Raw genomic sequence first — 26,550 nt, forward strand, 5'->3', positions numbered from 1 at the left:
ACCTTGAGTTCATAAATGTTCAGAATATCTGCTCTTATCTAGCAAATCATTTGGTGAATTTGTGATGCTAGATGTTAACACCATTACTCACTACTATCTTTAGATGCCAGTGAGAGGAACAGTCACTGTAACTAATGACTGTGACACAAGTAGTGTAGCATTCAAAATTGTAAAGTTATCACAATCACTTATTCCTGAAATTTAACATCAGACCACTGAGCCAAGATGGCTGACCCCTATCAAAACAACGTATACCACCAAGGAGGGGATGACAGCTATGGGACGTACGGAGAAGGTGGTGGCCATGATGGATATGGTTACCAGGCTAACTACCCTCCCCAGGAAGAGGATGCAGCAAGTGACGTGACAGAGGGACACGATGAAGAGGATCAGATGTACGAAGGAGAATATCAAGGGATACCACATCCTGACGAAGTGAAGGCTGCACAGCGAGCCGCACGGTAAGACACAGCAGATTCCTTCTTTTTGTTCTTCTCTTAATGTACCAAAAACCAGAGAAGAATGTATAAGTATGGCTTCAGACTGCACTCTCACCTTATTAGTCCCAAATTTCTCAGACACCAACTTTCTCTTAACCTCCGCTCAGATGTATGTATGTGTGGTGGGAAGAAGGAATTGCTTTGGTTTTTTTATCTGTTTATTTTTACACACAATGATGAATTAGTCATGAGTTGCATTTCGCCCACCTGCATCCATGTGCCATCTCTGCCTTTTCCTCTTCTTGCAGTTCTCATACATTAGTTCAGTGTTCTTGCTGTGGCTGCTTTGACAAACATCTTCCAAGCTTCACAGATCCCAACCTATATATGTACCTGCTTTAAAGCCAGGGTTTTGTATTTTTAGCCCATATACATGTAGCAATACAGCTCTCCATAATGCAGCACTGTACTTAGGTTAAATTTTGAGGTAAATGTATTCAAGTCTAAATTATCTCTGGTGATGTCACCCAGTGGCCAAACTGCCTTGTGGATAATGTAGGCACCAGGTTTTGAAAAGGAAAAGAATGTGTGGAATCAAGTATCACTGATTCTCCATTCTCCATTCTGACCATTTGTTTTAAACAGTCCATTATGAGTCCAACAGTGTTATAGGAATGCAATGCAGACTGGTGGACTACCCTTCAAAACCTGTCACCTACATTACCCACAATGCAACTTAACCACTGAGTGACATCACTGGAGGCATTTTATCAGTGTGCATGCAGCTTCTTCTGGAGCCACAAAAGGCTTTAAACTACTTTTTTTTTACATAAGCAGTAGTACTCCCCAACACCTCTAAACACACTGTAATGTGGAAAACTGATGGAGATACCCTTTAAGTAGCCTTTTCAATTTAGGACTTTAACTGCGGTTATGCCCCCTCCTTAGGCAGCTCTTTGGAGAGAACAGCACTCCACCCCTGACCTTAATAAATCCCATTTGATTTGGTTGGATCTGGTTGTTTTAATGGTGTTGTTTTGTGGTTAATTAATGTGAAAAACAGCTAACAATTGAGACACTAAAAAAAAACGACAATAAACTAAAATATAACAGAAGAAAATCTCAGGCTGAGACGAATCACCTGCAGTCCTTAATCCGGAAGATTCTCCCTTGTGAGGCTGGCACAGGAGCTTATAAGCACTTCCTCCCACGCCAGGTGGCCCTCATTAAGCAATCAGGGCAGAGCCAGAGAGGACAGGAGGAGAGAAGGGACAAACAGCTCAGAACAGATACAGCTGTAACACTGTACTGGTCATAGAGTGTTTAGATTGTTGTGTTGGTAATTTTATTTAAGTAAATCTGAATATGTCCTTCAACACTGGCTTGGTTATAGAAATGTGAATGTTATTTTCCTGGCAGCCTTGGTTTCCATGACTTGTGTATAACACAGACTGTTGAAACTTTCTTGAGTCATGCAATCCATCACAGTGAACACCAAGTCTGCATTCATTTTAGTCAAAGTTGCATTTTGCTTATAAGGTAATGCAGTGCAGACAATTTAAATCAATCTGCACTTTAATTCCATTAAAGTTCCTCTGTGTAGGATTTAATGGAAACTAGCAGTGAGGTTGCAGCTTGCAACCGACTGAACACCCCTTGACTTACACACTCCTAAAGTTGTTGCTAAACATGCAAAGCCCCTCACAGAGTGTTTGGTTTGTCTGTTCTGGGCTACTGTAGAAACATGGCGGTGCAACATGGTGGCAGTGCAACACCTTTGTCGATAGAAAAGGCTCAGTGTAAGTTAATGAAAACACAGCAATTCTTAGTTTCAGGTGATTATATACAAGTGAAATCAGGATTATGAATATTATTATAATATAATATATATTTATTTCTGCCCCTAAACACAATAATAACAACACTTACAAAAGTGAATGCAGGGTTGATGTTCACAGTGATTGATTTCACATCTCAAGATGTTCCTGCTAATTGTTTTTCATAATATCCTCAGCCCATATCATGTACTAATTGCCAGCAGGTTTGATTCGTTATATTGATTTTGATTTGATGAATCAAATTCTATGAGATGGGCGTACACGTAAAGCACAAAACTGTGATTGATAAATGAGGCCCCTGATTCTCAGTCTGGTTATTTTTCCGTCTTATCTACGTCACACTGAGGGAACAGCACTGCAGTCCCAGATATACTCAGAGGTGAACGAGCTGTCTAAATGCAGTACAGCTCAACAGTCACTCCCTTCAGTTTTAGTTCTCTTCACCATGATTTGGCTTTGCAACAAGATTTTTGGTTGGATCAGATTTCAGCAATATTAATTCCTTAATTCTTCTGATCAAACGCAATCAAATTACATTCCTATTAGGGGCGTGTAATCCCTTAATCTGACAAACAACACCAGAGCCAATTGCAGATGTTCATGACATTATAAAAGGAATTGTTTTCAGTATTAAACAGATTGATGTTACTGTTTTTTCTCTGTCTGTGTTCCAGGGCTAAAACTCGAGCAGCTGGCAGTGCAGTCTCTGAACTAGAGGAGTTATCTGAACAATACGAAGACATCATGGAGGACTGCGGGCACGGAAGGTTCCAGTGGACACTCTTCACAGTGCTGGGCCTGGCTCTGATGGCCGATGGAGTCGAGTGTTTTGTGGTTGCGTTCGTTCTACCGTCTGCAGAAAAAGATCTATGTTTGTCCAATGCAGAGAAAGGAATGCTGGGTAAGGGCTTTAATGATTTAATGTTGCTTACAGTGTGGTTTCATTGTGGGAAGTGTTTCTCTGTGCTGCTGTCAGAAGAATTTGTGTTTGTCCATTAGTGATGTAGTGATCGGTTGGTGTTTGCTTCCCTGAACAGAAATAGAAAGCTGCCTCCATATTCCTCTGAAGGGTTGACAGAGAAACAAGTTGTAATGTATTTGCCAGAGTTTCTTTTTGTAAAGGAACTTAAATAATTCTTCATTAGCTGAGTGATCACATCGGCTGGTTTGCCAAACAATACAAACACAGCTAAGTGACTAGGCTAATGCCTCAGTTGAAGTGTATAGTCATGTCATGTACAGTTAGACAGCTTAGATCATTTTCATTCTACTGATGCAAACCATTTTAAAATAAAACCACATCAGACAGGCAACACACAAGCTAGCTGAAAAAAACAAGCATTTACTGAGCCAGTAATGTATCAAAATCCACCGAAAGCTGAGCCAGATGTCCAGTAGATCCGTTTTAGTAAAATATTTAGTCCAAAACACATAATTCCATGCAGAAATGGTGACAACATAGCAACAAACTGCAATCACAGATGCTTTGTCATGCTTTTATCTTTCATAAAAAAGAAGAATGCCATTAAACTGCAACTGCAAGTCACCTAAGAAGGCTGCCAACCCCGAACTATTGATTGACACCTCATTTGACCAGTTGGGAGCTTCTATGTCTGCCCTGTGGCCTAAAACAGCCAACCTAAGCCTCCTTACCTGCCAGCCACCAGATGACTGATGCGTCATGTAGCCAATGAGATTTCAAATCCAGTAATACATATATTTTATATCAGTTTTTAAAGCTCTAAACTTGGAAATTTTGCAAGTTTTTTTTTTTTATTTGCAGTTTTCCCTGTTGTATAGGCTGTTTTTCCACCTTAGCCCTTAGTCCCCGTTACTATCAGACAGGGCATATTGAGGTCACCAAATGGCATTTTTTTGCCAGACACCTTAGAAAAACAAGCGTTGAATGATGATATTGTGATTAAATTAGAACTTGGACCATGTAAGACTATATGATGTGGACCCATTATGTTTTCTAGCCAATAGGGGCAGTTGCAGGTCATCTGGAGGCTGATATTTGCATTAAAACATTTAGGTGAGGAAAATAAATAAATAGTTGAGTGTGCTCAGACTAGTTTGGAAAAAGAAATCAGACTAACTTTCAAAAGAGCCCAAAACCATGTCTGTTCTCCAAACTGTTCAACAACAGCTTTGCATTTACTCTGGCCTAGACTGGGATAGGCCTTTTATTATTATATTATTTATTCTTTTATATTATAAGTCTTTTTTATTTAGGATAATTTTACATACATTTTTAGAAATGGTATGGGTCAGATCAGTGCTTTAAAGTCGACATGATCACTTGGATCCGGACCTTGTGTGGCTGGCATTTATCACATAACACACACATAAGACTCAAAACAGTATCTGGGTTTATGTTAATACATTCTGTTCTGCCTTCCGTACTTTTGTGTTTTGTGAGTTCATGCAAACTCAACACTTCCTACTAATTGAACTTGGCTAACTGTTTGTTGTTTTGGGAATGAGTTTAAGAAACTGAGAAACTGAACAACTGTTTATCCCCTCCACCTCCACTCTCTCCCTATCGTGCTCTCCTCCTACACTAGCTCCCTTTCCAGATTCTGCTCTTCTCCTGTCTCACACTTCCCACATTCTCCCACCTTACCCTGGTTTGGTCCAGAGCAGCACTTACAACAAGCTTGTGTGTGTGTGTGTTTGCTTTGTGAGTCAGCAGACACAGCCAGAGTGATCGATACTCTCTGTCCTGACCTTGGAAAGAGCTGTACAGCATTTCAGCGATGCCCCATATTCCAGGGACGCAGTTTGAAAATAGACATGCATTATAGCTTTTTCTTACTAGGGCTAGAGAAAGGAACTGAATGTTGTCATAACGTAAGTCTTCAGGTGCATTTATTTCAAATGATGTGTGTGTGTTGTACAGCATTTTTGGATGGAGTGTTATAATTTAAGACCTAATGATTCATCACAAAGTCAGTTCTCCCCTGGTGCATAGCCATCTGCATACTGAGGTGCCAGTGTGTCACTCTCTGGCACCACTTACTGAAGCAGAGGCAGAAAAACACTGCTCATCGAGGTGCTGAAAATTTAAGGGTAAAACGAACTTTAGACAGGTTGGACATTTAAACCAACACAACACTCTGGAAGTTGTTCCTGATAACATGAAGGTGATTTGGATGAGCTTCTGCAAGTGTATTGTTGTAAAGTTAATTTCAAGGAAAATTCAGAAGATTTTTTGTAAAAAAAAAAAATGCTTACAAGTTACTTAGCCGACAGTTGCAGAACGTTGAGTATGATGATAGTCATATGATGGTGTTTATAGGGTGAGTCTACCAAAATGTGCAAATATGTACAGATGAAAAAAAAGCAAAGGGAATGTGTAGCTTAAGATTCTCATTATCATTTTGTTACTTGATATGACTAATGTGAGCGCACAGTTAACCTCTGTTATAAGGCTGTTTAATTTTATTATTACCACCTGTACTGAGTGACCTGATCACAAGTGGACAGCTTTAAGTCCATCAGTTCACACATTAAAGTGCGTCTCGACATGCGTCTGATCCGCTTCCCCGCTCTATATGCAAATATACACCTATATCACTGGAACAAACAGATGCGTTGTTTTACACACACACAAAAAAACAAATATCTTCATGTTCAACATTTGCTGAATTAACAAGTGGGCCCAAATGTTTAGGAATAGCTTTTCATAAAGTTTATAAAGTTTCTCTTGACACAAGTCTCAAAATTGAGATTTTTTTTTCTTTAAGGGGGTCTCCACGAGTGACAGAAAATATCATTTATTATTTACTGTTTACTATATTTGTAAATTTAGAAATGTTTACAGTCAATATGTCATATTCTTTAATACATCTGGTTAAATCAGTTGAAATGGTGTGTTCAAACAGCTGTTGGGAGGTACGATGCACTTCAGACACGGAAACAGACAGGATGCACTTCAGATATGAAAACAAAAGATTGACACTTTTCACAGGGGAACAACTTCACTCAACAACTCTTCAAATCACACCATTTGTTAAGGGAGTGTGGTGATATCGTGGTTACTAGTTCAGTGGCTGGATCAGTTGAAACAGACTGTGTTCACAAACAGCTGCTGCTAACATTGGCAGGTTAACAGACACATCATTTACATTACACTGAAGCACATGGAGATCAGACAGTGTGGAATCCATTCTACCTGTTGCTGTGGCTTCTTCTTCATCTTCTTCTTCACACACATGTGCGTGCACACTGCTAAAATAATGTGGTCACATGTGGCCCAGGCAACCTCTGAATGTGATCTGCGAGATCAGATCTCAAATGCATCCCCGCTGCATCTTGGGGGTGTTCACACCTGTATTTGTACTGAGCTGCCCACCCAGATCATTCAGGACTCATGTTGATACCAGGTCTGAACACCCTCTATGTGTCTCTCTCTCTGTCTGTGCAGGTCTGATGGTGTTTCTCAGCATGATGGTGGGGGCGTTCTTGTGGGGGGGTCTGGCAGACAAGGTTGGCCGTCGGCGCTGTCTCATTGTGGCATTGGCTATAAACTGTATCTTTGCCTTCCTGTCTTCGTTCGCCCAGGGCTATGGCTTTTTCCTCTTCTTCAGGCTGCTGTCTGGCATAGGGTAACATTTACAAACACACACACTCTCCTTTTAGTTAGGTCATAGATTTATTGTTTCCACTTAAACACCATAAAAACACACGGTGTCATGAATTATATACAGTGTTGGCAGTAACTTGTCACAAAGTAATCCGTTAGAGTACTCAGATTACTTTTTTGTTGTAACAAGTAATTCAATTTAGGTAATCCGTTGTTTAGTTAGTTTCTCATAAAAATAGTCCATTACTGGAAAAAATTACAGTCTAAACCTTTTGTCGCCAGACAAATAAAATAAAATCCCTGAAGCATTTGCTCTGCTTCTGTTTCTCTCCTGCTGCTCAGCTGAAGGTAAACCGTACCGTCAGTACACATGTAGCTTGAAATTACAACTTTATTATTGTAATATTCATTTTCAACTCTATGCCCATGATATTACGACTTATTTCTCAAAATATTATGAAAATATTCTCTTACTACTTTTTGCTCGCAACTTACTACTACTTACCACTTCACACTACTTCATTTTTGAAATCTCAGATTTCTTTTTAATATGGCCCTACAACTCTGTTTTGCCCTTTAATCGTTTGTATGTAGGAATGTGTTTTGAAAAAAAAAAAGCCCATGCACTTTCATCATATTTGTGCTTCATCATTTCTATAAGCCCTCATAGTTCAATAGTTGCATTTTTAAACATCATATACTGGATATACATATACTATAAGAGCCTGTGTAATATTGTTTTCACTGAAACAGCTGTGCCTGATACTGTCTGCCTCTGCGTCTGTCATTCTTATTATTAGGCTGCAGAGTTACTGATTGTTGGCCGTAAAGAAGGCCACAAAATGACAGTAGAGTCAATACATTCAAAGGTACATGTACAATTGGCTACACGCTGTCTGGACAATACAACCAAAATGTGCAACAAGTCGCAAAGGGCTTTACCATAATGTATGGTAACTCTAAAGTACGTGTTAATAACACAGTAACAAGTTATTTTTTAATGGCAGTAATCTTGTAACGTATTAAGTTAAGTCAAAAAGTAACATTTCCCAACACTGATCATATATATCATAAGGAAAATGTATCATATCTACGTCTATAATATCATTACACAATGTATTCTTTCAATATGTCACTTTACAAAAAACGATGGTAAATCTGGCATTATTGAAGTCATATAAGAAATATATTTGACAAATAACATCTAAAGTCAAGGTCTTCTTACAGTATTGTACCAGACCTTTCAACATTCATTCATTAGTAGATTGAATTTGCATCAAACATACAGAGTCAAGAAATCAATCATTTAATGATTTAATAAATTTAATTTATTTTTAGTCTGTTTTATTTCATTATCTTTTTTTCATTAGATTTTGAGTTTTAAAACATTTGAGAAACCATGTAAAAAACACTGGGTGTAGTTTGTGTGTGATCATAGAATGTAAACTCTTCCCCAGGTCCTTCAAACTTTCACCTTTCCAGAGGACATGATTTTTTGTAGCTCACTTTCCTCTTGTATCCATTAAAACAGTGTGGTATAAACCTGCAGTGTGGTGTTATGTGAGGTATGCTTCCACATTAAAGGATTTCTGGGTACTGTGGGTCTGTTTTGCTGTCACTCAGAGCCACCAATATGTAACATATCAAATCACAACATTATAGCTTCATAAGAGTCATAGAATGTTTTCAGCCATTGATGCAGTGTTTCAATTTGAAGATCATTCAACACATAAAGTTCCACACAATCCATATGCAGAGTCTGCTTAGTATTTTATCCCAGTGACACAGCAGAGTATCTCAGAATAACTGTAGTCCACAGGGAGCCTCGCTGACTCAGAAATGAGGTCACATACTGAGCACAGCACAGTGAAAGTGATACACAATCACTAACAGTTTAAGAAGAAGACCGATGTTGCACCACAACACTGTTTGCCTCATAGGTATACTTAGTCATACATACCTCTGCTGATATAACACATCTGCACATCTTTTTGATATGAACAATTTTCACAGACGCAGCAGAGCCTTTGTTATCCTAAAGAGACAGTTCACTCCAAAATGTTTCCTCTCACCTGTAGTGCTATTTAACCATCTAGATTGTTTTGGTGTGAGGTGCAGAGATTTGGAGATATCAACCGTAGAGATGTCTGCCTTTTCTCCAGTATAATGGCACTAGTTAGCACTGGGCTTATGGTGCCAAAAAAACACACACACACACAAAAAAAACATTTGAAAACTTAACACAATGTCTCTTTCCAGTGATCAGGACCCTCTTACTCAAGATTATCCACACCTTGTTATTTAATGTAGGAACTATTTTCTTTCTACTGAACTACGCCTGCTGACTGTGTCAGAAGGAAACATGCATCGAGTCATAGACAAGAGGCTGGTCTTCATCACAGCACCTCCTCAGCTGAGCTGTGATGATAGCTAACTCATTTAGCTTAGCGCAAGGTGATATGGAAAAAGAAAATAGGTCCTACATGAAAGTACTCACAGCAAGGTCTGTGGACTCATATATGTATTTTTTATTTAGGGGAAAATTGTCCTTTTAACTCTGCTTTTTTTATTTTCTGTTTTAGTTTGTTGCGACATGACTTCTGGTTCCTCTAATAATGTTTAATTTAGGAAGAGTCCTTCTGTCATGGCAAAAAACTGAAATATATTTCTTCATATGTCTATCTAAATCTATCTCTTGCTTTGTGTCAAGGTTTATGTCACTGAGGTTGTATTTTGAAATTATTAGTTAATTGCGACTCTCCTTGTTTCCTTATTTTCTCATTATCACTCTCTCTACTCTCAGTATTGGTGGCACAGTGCCGATTGTGTACTCGTACTTCTCCGAGTTCCTTCAGATGGACAAGAGAGGAGAGCACCTGTCCTGGTTGTGTATGTTCTGGATGATCGGTGGGATCTACGCTTCATTCACTGCTTGGGGAATCATACCTAGATATGGTAAGAACTTTGACTTGTGGTTGGACTGTATTTAAATCAAAATGTTTTCAGAATTGCAATCAGATCTTGACTTGATTTAAGCACAATTTAATGTTGGATCAGATGCAGAATGTTCTGGATATTACAATCCACTGATAGTAAATGACATTTGGAGGGGTAAGAGGAGGAAGTTGTTTATGTCTTTGAGGGGTACTCTTTTTGAACATATATGATTTTTCCTTCCAGATTTTATGGTCTTTTCCAGTAATTGAAAAAATGAACTGAAAAATTTAAGCATTTAAGTTTTAAGGAAAGAAATATTTTGAAAAAGATAAAGATAATGAGAAATTCAAATAATCAAATAATCAAGCTATATAGTATAGATAGATAGATAGATAGATAGATAGATAGATAGATAGATAGATAGATAGATAGATAGATAGATAGATAGATAGATAGATAGATAGATAGATAGATAGATAGTAAACCAGTGTTAAAATGTCCTTGCTGATATGAAAAGTCCTGAGTTTGAGAGAACTCAGGACTTTTCACAGAGCCACAGAGCCAGTATGCTGTGAAAAAGACAGGCAGGTGTCCATCTCTGTTCCAAGGTATTTAAAAGACTGAACCTGCTCTATCAGCTGACCCCGGATACTGAGCAGTGTGAAGAGATGGGAGGTATAGAGGTGTGGGGCTCTGAAACATACAATAAAAGATTGTTAGGGTTAGGGCTTTTCTCATGCCAGATATCCTGTTGTACTTCAGGCAACTTAGACCAGTGTTCAATCAGTGTGATGAGTACATTGGGTCACATCAAATGTGGGAAATGTTGGGTCTCTGAAAATATATGAATCAAAGTGTGTGTGTGTGTGTGTGTGTGTGCACGCAGGCTGGGGGTTCAGTATGGGTACAGAGTTCCAGTTCCACAGCTGGCGGGTGTTTGTCCTGGTGGCAGCTCTTCCTGCTATTGCCTCTCTGGTCGGACTCACCTTCATGCCTGAGAGCCCCCGCTTCCTCCTGGAGGTGAGACTGAGACATGCTTACACTAGATGAAGGACTAGCACTTCGCAGTTCAAAGGTTTCATTAGACCTGAACCATCTTAACTAAGTAATGTAAAAGATAACTATATTACATGTGATTCCTGCCAGGAAGACAAATCAATAATGTATCACACATTTATACTAATCGAGCACTGCTTTAATTTTTGTGGAGTACCATGTTGGCCTTTCATGCTTTGCACTCAGGTTCAGTGCTCACTACCTTTAACCTATGGTGTTAGAGAGCAGGGTCAAATGTATGCATGTACATCATGTACAGGACTCTGAGGAGAAAATGCAAGGAAACAAAGTTTGAAATGGATTTTTACATGACTGTCTGTATGCTTGGTTGCATGTGTTTATGTTTGTGTGTATGCTCATCAGAATGCCAAGCATGATGAGGCATGGATGATCCTGAAGCAGGTCCATGACACCAACTGGAGAGCCAAGGGACAGCCAGAAAAAGTCTTTACTGTGAGTACATTTAGCTAAACAATATGCATGAAACAGAGTACAAATATATTATTCAGATATGCACAGATGAGCAGTGATTAGATACCAGCAACATCCAATGTAGTCATTGCACAGTTTACACACTGTACAAAGAGGCGTGGTAAATAATGGACTGTGCTGTATATCCCACAACCTAAATATGTAAGGTTCAGCATGAACGTTCTGACAGTATTCATGTAGGCTAGATGTGAAGGTAGATATGTTCTGTCCCTGTCTTTGGCATAGACAAGGTGAGCAGACCATTTATCTGCCCAGATATCAGGTTCAGACAGGATCAGAAACCAGCCCACTAAAAATGTTATAAGGTCTGTATCATCTTTTTCAGGAAGGTTGCTATATAGGAACAATTGCTAGCTTTCTTGCTCAGCACCAGATGGAAGGATCGATACCATTCACATCTGTCCATTCAATGTTCAACCAGCAGAGGTTAATTTAGCTTAGCATAAAACTGAAAACAGGGGAAAGTTAGCATGCTCTGTCCAAAGGTGCCCCCTACCAGCCCCTGTAAATGTTACTAATTAACATACTAGCTATATATTGTTTTTATAGTCCATAAAGGGGTAAACGTGTACAAACAACAAGCTGTCATGTGGAATGTGATGTAAGTAATAAGCTGGACTTTTTCTTAACTGTCACACAACCTTCACAGTGCAAACTGGAGACTAAGTCCCCATGTTTCCAGTGTCTGTGCTAAGCTAGGCTAACTGTCTCCTTTCGGTAGGCTAGCTTCAGATTTGGACAACAAATAAAAATATTTTAAAACAATGTCAAATTATTTCTTAAGGTGACACTTTGACTGGAGAGATGAGCAGCAGTAAAACATGTTGCTCAGAATTGACTTGACACTGCTCCTGCTGAGAAGCATGGGCACACTGTGGCTTTTAAGTGTGTACGAAGCTTTGAAAATCAATACTTCTAGACAGTATCCACTCGGACACAGATAAGATATTCTTTTAAACTGTATTTTGTCTTTTCAGGTGACTCACATCAAGGCTCCTAAAACAGCAGAGGATGAGTTTATTGAAATTCAAGCTGCCACAGGAACAGCTATACAGCGATGGGCTGTACGCTCACTAACACTCTGTAAACTGGTATGTAGCAACTAGCAACATGTTTGCTCACTTGTTAAGCCCTGAGAGGAGGGTGGATGTGGGTTTGTTTTTGTACACTTTTCTTGTTCGCCTATTTCTCTCCAGAGCCCCAAAGAACAGAGGACCAAGGCCAATCAGTCACAATAGCTCCCAGAGCCTCTCTCTACTGTTATGTTTTCTCCCCCTGGCATTTTCACCGTTGTACACTATTTCACTTAATAAAATTAAAATGACCATACTGCCATTTAGTTGGCAAACTTGTCTTTGGCTCGTTAGCTTTGTTTGGTCACTAATGGCATTATAAGTTCACACAGTTTCCATGGAAGAAGCTTAAATTAAACCCATGTCCATGTAAGTTAATTGGCCATTTGATATGCTTGAGTGACTGGGCCTTATTTCTGAAAATTTACATTTAAGAAAATGAAATATTGTAATACGTACTTTGCAACTTTATGTCTTACACAATGCCACTGGTAAATTTCACGTTTGCTTTAATTCACAACTTCTTGGATGGATGAAAGATTTAAAAGCCATCAGATACGTAAAAGACATCTCAACTCAAAATGGTCAATGCTCACAAGCTTCTGGAAACTATGAGACGGAGGGTTTCAGGTGCCCGAGGCGTGTCACCTATCTATAATTTAGAATTAACTGATTAAAAATAAGTGATTCATTCAATAAGTTAGGTCATAGAAAATTGTTAAAAGTCAGCTAATTATCATTTGATTTAATTTGTATTGATGTAAGCATTATAATCTTTAAAAGACAACACCGTGCCCAAACCCACCACCCACAGGACTCAGGCCAGTCACCACCAATGCCCTTGTGCTAGACACCACAGGACATGCCCCAAGGTCTTCATGTGGGGAGTACTTCATGGATCAGACTTGTTCAGGGACATCCCATGGATACTTGATCAGTTTGGGAACTATGAAATTTAGAGGCCAGGTAGATGTCTTGAGCTCTTTGTTACGCTCCTCGGACCATTCCTGAGCAATTTGTAATGTATCATGCTGCATTGTCCTCAGTCAGGCACTGCCATTGGTGAGTGCTCTAGTATGGTGGGTGGTGTATGCCATGTGACATCCACATGAATTGCAGGACCAAGGGTTTGCCAGCAGAACACAGCATTGCATTGTAGCAAGATGTCTGATGGGTTTATTATAAACAGAGAGCATATTGGCTCTTGATTCACTTTGGTATATGCATATTTGTTCCAGGTGTTGAGGAACGTGGCGTCTCTCCTGTCTGCAGAACTGAGGTTTGCTACACTCTTCATGGCCATCATCTGGTTCTGCATGGCCTTCAGGTTAGTTTACAAAGTCATGTGTTATACCATCATCTGGGCATATAGGAAACATTAGAGTGCTGGAGATCATGAAGAAACAGAGAAGAAGAATGTTGCAACAGACAACATAGCCCAATTTAAAGCAGGTATGTTGCAAGTACATGATAGGCATCTCAGACTGCTGGTCCACAAAGGTTACCCCAAAGAGCGCAGTCATGTAAAGATAAAAACTTTTATAAAGCAAAGAAACAAGAATCCAATGAGGTAAAGAGGCTGCATTCTCTCTGTTTGGGTTGCAGTTGACTGTTTCATGCACCTTCTGTTGATTCTGTTTTCTCTCAATCTACTTTTTGTCACAGTTACTATGGTCTGTCTGTTTGGTTCCCTGACATGATCAAACACCTTCAGCATGAGGAGTACGAGTCCAAAGTCAAGGTAATCCATGTACAGTAACTCAGATCATTGTGTCCTGCTTTGGTGAGATTTTGATCTAAACTAATAAGCGTATTCATGCTTTGAACTGACATTGCTGGGTTTGTAAATACCAGCACAGGAAGCTGATCAATGTACTTATGTCTCTGTTTAGGTGTTCCACAGAGAACGAGTGGTGAACTTCCATTTTAACTTTTCTTTAGAGAACCAGATCCATATAGAAGGGGAATACATCCATGACAAGTAAGTCTCACTGTTTCACCTTTCAAATGGACATATTTACTTTCAGGTTTGAGGTATATATACTTATTCTGTGCTTTAATATATCTTCTATTTAAAACATGAGATAAATATAATTGAAACATCTCTTTATTGACTGAATTCAGTTTACATAGTGCAGGGGTTCCCAACCTTTTTGACAACATAGACAGCTGATGGCAATCTACTACTAATGTCATGTTAAAATATATGAAGCATTGTAAAAGCATAATGCAACCCAATACACTGAACAAAACAGACGAAAACCAAAACTCACCATCAATGTGAGATCGAGGAGGCTGCAGTTGCTCTGATCTAACAGCTGATTGGTTTAGATATTGGCTCAACTATATGACGTTTTATAGAAATTTTTTATAGAGATTTTTATCTTATTGGTCCTATTTAGAAGGTTTAGGCTATTTTGTTAATAGAATACATGCTATGGACAATTCATATTTTAAACAGGACACAATAAATAATTGTTTCTATATTAACATTGGACTAATTAAATTCAGCCTGTTGAAATATTAACAACACAAAAACTTCTGGCAAATGGGATGTGAGCATTCAGATGTGAAGCCCAGGCGGTATAAATATCTGACAGATCAATAATGAAAACTATTGTCTTGCATGTAAAGACTGAAGGCTCCTGGAAAACTGTCTTGTCAGCTTTTTGGCCCTGCTCCCTGCTGCTGCCGTCTGATCTGGTTTTGAGTACCACAGTGTCGAATCCCTATTCTCTTTTCATTTAAATCCAGAAGGATGCCTTGGCAATATGATTTGCTAGCAAATACGAGGTTTCAATGCAGCAGCGTTGACTGAAGTTGCAGACTTCCACCTCCACTGGCTTGTCCTTAAGAGCAGGATGTTTTGTCTCCAAGTTCTCTGTACTCTGATGGCTTCATAGCCTAATTTGCTAGTTTCTCCCTGCACACCACACACAAGCGATTTGGAGCATTTGCATCCCCAGCAGCAAAGAAACTGAATTTTATGTAGCTGTCATCATGTTTTCATTTTAATTTAGCTTTTTTTCTGACTATCTCCATTAATCTCACTGTGCGTGGGCCTTTTTTCAACAGCCCCAGTGAAAAAAAATGGTTAATGTAGTCTGTTTTTGTATTATTATTATTATTATTATTTTTAAGTTTAACTTAAATAAAATCATTTTTTTGAACATTTTATGTTTTTAATAAAAATAATTTGCCTCAAATGTAATAACAATGTTTGCACATCCAGGAAAATAAATAACAAAATACAATGGAGTTTTTTATATGGCAATTACATTAGCCCTCTTGCTTACAACTAGATTTTTGCGGTCCGGTACCCAAGACCAGGTACTGTTCCATGGTCCAGTGGTTGGGAACCCCTTACATAGCAAACATGGAAACAGTAAAAAAAAAAAAAAAAAAGTTCTTTTCATCCTGCCTTTACAGGCTTGCAAAGTAAAAACTACAACATGTCTATTAAATTATTCAATATTTATTATTCAATATTAATATATTATTAATTTATTTCTTTGTATACAAAAGCTAGGTATCTACTACATGCTTATTTTGTTCATAATGGAGGCATTTTGGATCCAATATAGAATGTAACAGTGGTAAATGCTCAGTGAGTATTAAGAGAAGAATACTCACTTTTTTCAAGAACCATCTCCACTAAGTTTCTTTACAGAAATATATCACTTCATCCAATAAAGCTACTGCACTTTCTCTACCTTTTTACATACTGCTGTGTGCTGATGTTCAGGTTGCACCAACATTATTAGCTATCTGGAAGCAGTCAGAGTGAGAACAGTTAGACACAGTCACAGCCTTATTTTTTAAGACAGCTGTGCTTTACAGAATTCCTATCATTAGTTATATCAATCATTTCATTCTCAGTTATTTTGTTATCAGAAATTGTTGCATGCTGTGTTTTCTTGTATGTGTTTTATGTGATGCCCTGGAACCCATAAAACATTAGCTATATGTCTACAGGTATTCACTTTGTTGCATATACTAATGGTCAGAACAAAAACACACTGAATTACATTGCGAAGACAGTAAACCTTATAAGGTTTATGAAGGCTTCACAATTTTAATTTATCACTATTTTTAGATGTTATACACAACATACTTTTATTTTGTATACATGCGGAAGCCAGAGGCTTACTATCCATGTGGGTGAAGTTAGGAAAGATAAAGCCCCTGATTTTGTTTCAACACCCCCAAATCACTTACGTTTCTCTTGCTCTCTTGCTCAATGTTAGAACTTCACTGTGCATTAAAGTGTATGCAGCAGTGGTAGGACAGAAGGCTGAGAATTGTATGATCAACTGTTTACCTGTGAAAAGGGTGAAGATAGCTTACAACAATGCTACATTGGGTGTGCCACTCAGGTTTTAAAGATACATGTAACATTTCTGCATTCAAATGCCTAAAAACCAAAAGAACTCTCAAGTTGTTAAGCTGGGAGGAAACGTAAAGACCTGGGGTTACTATTAGCTTCTCTGACAAAATGATAGTGTTTCAAGGATGCTTCACCTCCGCATGAAAACGTTTTCAGGGCAGATATACAGTATATTACACTACTGTATATTATTTAACTTCTATGATCTGCAGTATTAAAATAGAAATAGACAGAATGGATGATGAATCATCATCATCATTATCAGTGGTTGCCATCTTGGATTGACCACAGTTGAGCCCATTCTGTCCTTTCTGATTCTGTGCTGCTACAATAGAAGTCCATGTTTTCTTTGTCTGTTGGTGTGTGCCTGTGTGTGTGTGTGTGTGTGTGTGTGTGTCCCATCCCATCCCCATAGGTTCATCAGTATAGAGATGAAGTCAGTGAAGTTTGAGGACTCACTGTTTGAAGACTGTCACTTTGAGGACATCAGGTCCACAGACACAGTGTTTGAGAACTGCACCATCCGTTCCACTGTCTTCCATAACACAGGTAGGTTCAGCTGGAGCAGGGGTTTGGAAGAATCAGTAAATGCAGGTTTGAGATTAAATATTGATTTGTTATAGCAAGAGTTTTACTCATAGGAACAAAGCAAGTGAACCACTGAATCCCTTCTGATATGTAACAGACCCGCCAGTCCACTGCGTCACTAACATGTTTGGCCTCACTTACCTGTCAAAATATCACGGTCTCATTTTGTGGCCCCAATTAGCAATATCAAACTTTAAAATCAAAGACACCAAAACTGCTTGGTGTGGATTAGGAAAACATCGGGGCTTTGCTTAAAATAACAGCTTTCTGTTATAGTCACTACTGACTACTTGGTTCTCTTGGGACTCAAACCTCACACCAAGGTGAAGGTCCTATGAATGAACCATCCAGTCATCTTTGTTCTGCTCCTGTTGTAGACCTTTTGGCTCTTTGTACCTTGTTCATCCTGTGCTGCCTGTACTGCACCTTCATGCGCGCATGTACTTTTCGTGCCTAGGTGAGGCAAATGGTCACACTCACACACTGCTCTCCAGTGATTCAGCAGGTCTGTTACACGCTTTGCTGTGAGACTGGGTGGATTTGAACTGAAACACATTGTTGGCTCCATCTCCACTTTGTTTTTCTGTAAGTGGGTCCAATCGGGCCGAGGTGAGAAACAAGTGGGCCACATGTGAGCCATCATTCTCAGACACCAATATTGTGCCTGTTGCTCAGACAGTATTCAGGAGTCAGAACAAAAGGCACCATTGTTCAGACATGTTTAACCACTCAGAACCACAGAGGTTAAACATATATTTGCAATGCTCCCATGCTAGTCAATATTAAACATGATATGAAACTGTTTGACCATAAGACATGACATATTGACAGTCACTGCATTGCAAAGCCACAATACTTATTATCCATATATCCTATACCGATAATGGGCAGCCGAGGCAATAGTGTTTAATCATACAATTTATAGTACATCTCACTTTCCAAAAACAGTTTTAACCTTTTGTCCAAACTGTCCCGAAAGGCACCCTTTTAATGGGTTTATAGGTTGTGGCTAGTAGCTCTATTGATGGTTGAAAAAAATAATTTACTTATGCTATATAGATAAATTAAACAATTACCATGAATTAGCTCAGATTAAATTGAAATGAAAATTCTTTGGCTGTTTTTCTGCCCTCCAGAATGACACTGTTTGGTTAGCTGCTGGCAGGCGAGAGGACAGGCAGGCAGGGCAGACATGAGAGAGATGGGTTAGCATACAGACATTTCTCCTTTCAGAGGACGCCACTGCTGCCGCGTTAAAGATACCACGACCACGCAGAAAAGGAGGGGGGACTTTTATTTTATCCAGCTGACTTTGCATTAGCTGCAGTGTGCACCAACAACCACCAGGTAGCACATGTGAGCAGTCCAGACTACAGTGAACACATCAGGGCCCTGAGCTTCTCTCCCCTCCCTCTCCCTCGTCAACATCTAACAACACCTAATTAGCATTACAGTGGGCCTTTTTGTTCACTTAATGGGCCATCGTCCAACAGGTCTTCCAGCCCCCACAAGGTGCATTGTCACACTGAGAGCAAGAGCCTTTGTACAGTAACACTACAAATGCACGCTGCGCAACTGTGTCAGTAGCTTAGGAAAATGAATATTGATGGATAACATGGATATTGATGACCTTAAAATTGCATTTACAAAACATGTAGGGCCTTCTTATGAACATTTAAATCACCTCTTATTAGGTTTTTCCATCAGTTAGTTACTATAATAACAAAAGATATAACAAATAAAGAAATTGACAATAAAATGTGGCAACAATCACAGTCTATTGTATCAAAATCACAGTCTCCCAAATGATATATCAAAAGGTATTCTTTTCTATCGGTTTACTAACTCATAAAATCATGCATACTGTGCTGAATACATGGGATCTCATCTGTATTTACAATGTAGCCTGAATCTGCACTCTACAGTATTCACATACCATCAGCCCATAATTTTACATGATGTTTGCAGTTGCTATGGCAACAAGTGGCAACTGCTGTTAGCAAATATTAGCTAGTTTAGCCCCACGAACCCATAAAATTACAATTTGGCATATTTGAACGAAATCAACAACAGCTACCAAAAGCCATAGGTAAGCTAATTAACAGTGATCTCCACACTGCCTTCGAGCTGGGCGTAATCATACACCTCAGACTGTATGTTTCACTTAAAGGCTTATGCAAGTACAAACAGCAACTTAACGTTACACATCTTTAGTCTATTTATCAGCCGAAGCAGTCATAGTAAAATGACGTTAGACTACATACACCTGCTTCCCGTCAACCAGGCGAAATATGGACAGTGCTACTCTGCGATTGCTGAGCACATTGTAGTCAAAGAGGGCATAAAGTAAAATCCTGCCATTAGGATTTTACCGTCATCATCAGGATTCAAGCACTCTGCTGCCACCTAGTGTCTACAGTTATCAAGTGCAGCCCCCCCCCTTTTACCACCGCGGGGTCCTTATGGTAACGCAGCAGCAAACAGGTCATATGAAAGGAGAAACATCTGCACACAATGCACAATGGCAAACTTAAAGCAAGGAACTTATCAGCCTTGAAATGTTTGCTACCACTGAGGTTGAAACAAAGAAGAGCCCGGGTAGATATACTCAAGTGAGATGAGCTAATAGGGGGCAAGCCTTACATAGCCAGACCTTTCTCCACAGCGTTATCTCAGCACTGGAGAAAGGTCTGGCTGCTGAGATTCTCATTTTGTAAGAGGGAAAAAAGTGCTCTGGCTTGCATTTCTTTAAACCAGTAACAATCGTTTTGGGTGGAGCTAAACCCAGGATGCAGGGATAGTGGCTCTTGCAAAATAGTGTTGGGGGGGGAATTTGTTTTGCACATAGGGAGGCAAGCCCTGGGATTAAAATAGCTAAACTAAACTGTGTACATACAAAAGAGGAAATGTACGTACACACGAAAATTTTGTGATTTGCATGCAGCATTGTGCACGAGTGCTACCGCAGTATTTCCATGTTTACAGCGATCACACTGACTGCCTCACGTGCCCACATTATGCACGACAATCAGTGGTATCCCTCAGCCTGGGATATCATTTGAAAATGGAAGTTTGGAACACTATTTATTTATTTATTTATTTATTGAAGTCTAGTCTAGGACTCACAATGAGGATATGGAGTGTAACGATTGTGTGAGAGCTGTCACTGACTTTATTTCCAGGCTTGGATAATGTATACAGTCCATATGTGCAGGTGGTGAGGATGTACCAGGTGAGCTGACCGGAGAAGGCACAGTGTACGTGCGGAGACTGAACTGTGCACGGTGTGCGCCTGACAGCACAGTCGTGGCCACTGGAGCAATTTCACACACAACAACTACATGCAAACTAAAATCGTACTTGGTGAAATATGCACAGTCTTCATTCTTTAAAGGAATAGTTCACTCTAGAACGAAATTCAGTCATTATCGACTCACCCTCATGCTGATGAGAAGTCCGGTGTAGTTTCTTATTCCTCAAAGTGCAGCTGGAGACCTGCGGGGGTACCCTCCTGCAGCAAAAATCCATATAACGGAGTCAATGTGCCAGAGAGGAAAAGGTCCATAAAACTACACAAAAACTTTGTAATATTCCTCCATACTGCTCGTCCGCTGCAATCCAAGTGTCCTGAAGTGGCGACATCCAGAGTTTACTCGAAACGACGTCACGCGGAGTGTGCCTCCGGACAGATATAGCATAGTGACTGTTTAGGCTAGAAAAATGTACTAAATGACGTTGTTTCGAGTAAACTCTGGATGTCGCCACTTCAGGACACTTGGATTGCAGCGGACGAGCAGTATGGAGGAATATTACAGAATATTATAAGTTTTTGTGTAGTTTTATGGACCTTTTCGTCTCGGACACCATTGACGCCGTTATATGGATTATTCCTGCAGGAGGGTACCCCCACGGGTCTCCAGCTGCACTTTGAGGAATAAGAAACTACACCGGACTTCTCATCAGCATGAGGGTGAGTCTATAATGACTGAATTTCATTCTAGAGTGAACTATTCCTTTAATGCTGTTTGATGTAATCTTGGATTTCTACCATCGATGATGATATTTTGATCAGTTAGTTCCCAAACAGTCCGGCCCTCTCCTCTGCACTCCGGGGGAGGGGATGTGATGGTGACAGGGCACTGACTGAGGAAATATTGATTTAAGATTTGACTTGGCTGATATTTTTACAACTGAAAGGTGTTTATGGAATAATTATACTTCACTTCAAGCACAAGCACAAATGACTGCTGGTTTGAATTACTGTCTCTCATGTTTAATTTTTTTTACATTCTGGCTGTCTATTCACCACCTCACCTTCAACGTTGCCAATTCCCCTTGCCTCCAAAATGTACATGAGCATGGGTCAAGGTTTTCCGTTTTTATGAATCCCAATTAATGCATAGAAAGTGACGTATGCCATGCATTTTTTGTGCATACACAAGCTTTATAAATGAGGCCCTGGGTGAGTGTTCGAGTCACTCACCTATTTCAGCATGTAGGTTGTCAGTTTTTGTTGTGTGATGTAGCGACAGGGATTTTAAAAACAGTCACACTGAGACAGTGGATAGGAGAGGGGAACACCACCTGGAACAGTCTAGTACATGTTTACAGATAAATGCATGGGGAGTAACTGTTTAAATTTTAAGATTCAATTTATTTATCATTATAGTCATAAAAATATAATTATTTTAATGTTGGAGTGTTGATGATGAGTTCAGGAGCCTCTCAGCCTGGGTAATGAAGCTGCTCTGTAGTCTGGTGGTCTGGCAGCAGATACTTCTGTATCTGTTGTCAGATGGCAGCAGGGTGAACAGACTGTGGCTGGGTGGCTGTTGTCTTTTAGTATCTTTGGGCTCTGTGCAGACATCTCACTTCACTGATGTCACTGATGCTCTGTAGATGGTACCAGTGATGTTCTGGTGGTTTTAATGACCCGCTGTAAAGCCTACCATGCCAGTTTGTGATTTTTGATACTTTCTATTGCTCTTCCTTAAAAGTTAGTTCTAGTCACCTGCTCCACCTCAGCTCCACTGATGTAGACAGGGGTGTGTCTTTGCCTCCTTCTTTCTAAAATCAACAATCAGCTCCTTGGTTTTGCTGATGTTGAGCAGTAGATTGTTCTCTGTGCACCACTCTGCAGGATTGTTGATTTCCTCCCTGTATGAACTGTCATACCCTGGAACTAGATTTACAGTGCCCTTCCCTGGAAGCACCAGATCATTCATGACTAAATGACTTTTCCCTTTAAAGTGTTTCAGCTTGAGTTTAAAATGATGCCAGTCATTACCCAATGGCAAATATAGGAGGTAAAGAATGTATAGAGGACTAAATATCAGCAACATAGAAGGCTTTATCAAATTCAAATTTTCCATCAAAATTTCAATCATACAAAACCTTGACCCTCCTCATCACGTCTCATGTTCTCCCTGTTTCTCTGTAGACCTGTGGGAGGAGAAATTCATCGACTGTAGGATGGAGAACACCTCCTTTGAGCACACCAAACACGGGTGCCACCTAGACACTGTTGAGGACAACGACGTACTTATTTACCTGGTCAGCTTCCTGGGCAGTCTGGCTGTGTTGCCGGGCAACATCATCTCAGCTCTCTTCATGGAGAAGATTGGCAGGGTCAAGATCATAGGTGATGCTCAGAAGTGTTCATCCTCTACTCATGATTGTTGATCTGTTATTTTGACATATACAAAACATTTCAAGCATGATATTTCAATGTCACAGATGTCGCTTGGCTTTTAAGTTATAAGCAGCGGTTGTAGTGGTTTTCTAGAGGAGGTGTTCATTTTTCTCTGTCTGTTGACTTACAATGGTTGTTGCTGCTTGTCCAGCAGAAGCTATTTGTAAAAAAAAATGAACAGAAAGTGTTGTATCAATACAGTATGTCACATACGGTGAGAATCTACAGGACTCAATAAAGCAATTGTGTGATCTCCTCAGGTGGATCCATGCTCATTTCAGCAGGCTGTACCTTCTTCCTGTTCCTGAGCTTCAGCCAATCAGCGATCATTGCACTGCAGTGTCTGTTCTGTGGCGTCAGTGTAGCTGCATGGAATGGCATCGAGGTGGTGACCGTGGAACTGTACCCTGCTTCTAAAAGGTGCCATATTTTATTGTTACAGCTGTGTTGATCTTCCTTATTTTTTATAATGTACTTGTCAAATGAAGACACTAAAACAACTATACTGACCTATTCTGTGTCACTGTCTAAATGTATAATGGTGCATTCAGACCAAACGCAAAGTAAGTATTTGTGTCGCGTTACTCGTGTGAGTTTGATCGTGGGATCATTAATTCTTGTTCGCGTTCCTCGTGCAGCACCCAGCTGGGTGAATTTCAGTGTCTGGACCTGCATCTGGATGACTGCAGCTTCCAGCGCTACCTGGGGCTGACCAGTGCCCAGTTCTCAGCTGTGGAGCGCCTGTCCATCTGTCCCCGGTGCAGTTACTTACTTGTTATGATAAAATTAGTAAATACAGTAGTAACTGTGGCCAGGAAGTGGACGTAGACCAATCTGTCTTAACACATCAGTATGAACCCAAAACAAATAGATTTCTCTGTGAATAAATGGGAAAATAAAAGGATGCTGAAATAACATCATAATGTCGCCTTGTAAAAAGCCGGAATTCATGCTTAGTCAGGTCTGTCCACCAGACAACAAGCAAGCAACTTTTAAAATGCTTTTTCAGTGCTGAGAAGCATTTTATAGGTCCCATATTATACTGTTTTTCATCAATTTCACACAGCTGTCAGAGGTCCAACAACACTGTATTCGAAATGTATTGGCCCAAACCCATCTGTGGTCCTGAAGTTCAGTTGTCTAGTCTACTCCATTGTTGTTCATGGTCAATGTCTGGACATCAGCACAATATCATGATTTCAGTGTGAATGTCAACATGATAGGCTTACACAACACAACAATGCGAAAATGTCGCTCGAGTTCAGTATTTTAAACTTATTACTAATTAGTCGTGTCTTTTCATTGACTTTGTATGTAATCTAGATGTGTAAATAATTTGCCTCGTGTTTGGTCTGAATGCACCGTTACACAAACTTTGTCAACCTGTCAATGTGGCAGTTTGAAAGATATGGCCAAAATTTCAAACCTTAACAAGTAAATAACAGCAGTGTTGTTAGACACAGCAAGACTTCTTTTTATTGTGTTGAAAAGATGTCTACTGAAGTCAACGTGCAAAACAGCTAGCCCCGGCCTCTCCTGTCTCATAATTGCACTTTGTACCTCAAGAGGTGACAGTGTGATGGTTTCAGCCTGGAGATGTAAAAGCTGCGAGTCTGCTACTTAGTCTAATAAGTCAACAAAATAAATGAACAAAGTTTCAAGAAAGGAAATATTTTGACACCTCTTTTCCTTACTTAACAGAAAAATACGAGCTTAATCGCCTCGTAAACTCATCGTAAAACACGTTTCATTCAAACTGGACATAAGCTAAATCAAACTCACCTGTGGTTCGGTCGATCCTCAGCTCACAGCGCAAGATGTGAAAATATTCTGACTCTATACACTGTTTCACCCACTGCTGATGTCTGACTCTCTCTCTCATCTGCCGCTTCATGTCTCTCCTGTCCCCGTCTGCCGTGTCTTCTCGTCCCAGAGTCATAGTCCTGATCAGAGCCACTGTAAATCACCTCTGTACTGTTTCCCATGTCTTCAAACTGGTCTCTGCTCTCAGAGGCTTGTGTTCAGTCCCAGTCTGCTATCCAGCCAAGTTCACTGGAAGTTCACTGAGCCTGATCGAGCTGAGCCCTGTTGACCGCGGTGACTCCCCATCACGGTGCGGGCAGACTCCTGTTAGCTAATAGAGCCACTTTGCTTCAAGGCGAACTAAGCTGCTTGCTAATAGACGGCAGCAAGCTGCTACAGCCAAAGATAGCTACAGCAAAGAGTATAGTGAGCAGCAGTTAGCGGTTATGCTGCCTCCTAAAGTTTTAGAGCTTCCTTCAAGTTCTTGCCGTTTCTTACTAAATAGACCTTCAAAGATCTTCAAAATACAGGTCATTGAGGAAGTTTCAGTTTTAATAAAGTGGTCTTCTAAAGCCCATGTCTTGTCTATGTCTCTGTCTCTCAGGGCCACAGCATTTGGCGTGCTGAATGCTCTTTGTAAGCTGGCAGCAGTTCTAGGCAGCTCTATCTTCTCCAGCTTTGTAGGCGTCACCAAAGCCGTCCCCATCCTGCTGTCCTTCACTGCGCTGGTGTGTGGCGGTCTGGTGGCCCTCAGACTTCCTGACACACGAGAGAAAATCCTTCAGTGAGGTCATTTGAGTCACAAAGGGAGGGAGAAGCCACAGCATATTCACCTAATGTTGGAGGCTGTTTGAATTGTTTTAGACTTCACTCTGCATTGTAAAGAGAGCAAGAATGGAAATACCTTACACTTATACACCTATTAAATGTATAATGCCAAGCTCTCTTTTTCATGTGAACCATTTTCATGTTGTACAGGTTTCAGAGGAGGGCTGGTGGGGGCAGACGGGTTTGGGTGTGCACAAAAAGTGTTCAAAGATGAGGCTGATATAGAAAAAACATGTTTATTTCTGAAAGAAAGTCTGATCCTTGATGATGCAATGCATTTATTAACACACACTGGATTTACTAACCACATGACGGTGTGAGGAATAATGTTAATCTAACTGATTTTCATGTCTTTCTACCAGTACTTCCATGCATGATGAGCAATAATGCCAAATGTTTTCTGTGACTGCCACTTTTTAGGCTTTTCAGCATTATAGCAGATAAGCGCCTGTGTGTTGAAATTGTGAAAGAGGCTTGTTGAAGTTCAGAATCCTCTGAACTTAAAGTTCCCTCTACTATGTGTTTCACTGTCTAGTTGTCAGCTGTCAATAATCGTCTCCTTGTCTTGTGCTATCACAGACGTCTTCGAGTTCTGGCTTGATCTTAGTCACATACCAGGACACTGTACCAATCTGTTTATGTTGTCTGTATACAAAACCACCATACAACCCTCACCTAAGATTTTATTAGAGGATCTACTCTTAAATTATTTGGTAAATTTACAACAGCCAAAAATTGAATTCTCACTTTTTTGTCAGGAGACTATGTGCACAGTTTTCATTTTACAAAAGAGGATAAAACCATAACCTGGACATATTAGCAGCAATT

At 39.9% G+C, this 26,550-nt stretch overlaps 1 protein-coding gene across 1 annotated transcript; it reads left to right on the forward strand.

Annotated features, from left to right (window-relative positions):
• Positions 1-225: 225 nt before the first annotated feature.
• On the forward strand, positions 226-25,682 carry LOC141001388 (synaptic vesicle glycoprotein 2B-like). The gene is made up of 14 exons (XM_073472451.1): positions 226-461; positions 2,953-3,179; positions 6,708-6,888; positions 9,670-9,821; positions 10,690-10,823; positions 11,223-11,312; positions 12,329-12,442; positions 13,663-13,751; positions 14,090-14,165; positions 14,317-14,405; positions 17,227-17,360; positions 22,840-23,040; positions 23,352-23,511; positions 25,499-25,682. The coding sequence occupies exons 1-14, from the start codon at positions 226-228 to the stop codon at positions 25,680-25,682; spliced, it is 2,067 nt and encodes a 688-aa protein (XP_073328552.1).
• Positions 25,683-26,550: the final 868 nt, after the last annotated feature.

Source organism: Pagrus major, chromosome 8 (assembly GCF_040436345.1).
Source record: "Pagrus major chromosome 8, Pma_NU_1.0".
Classification (NCBI taxonomy): Eukaryota; Metazoa; Chordata; class Actinopteri; order Spariformes; family Sparidae; genus Pagrus; species Pagrus major.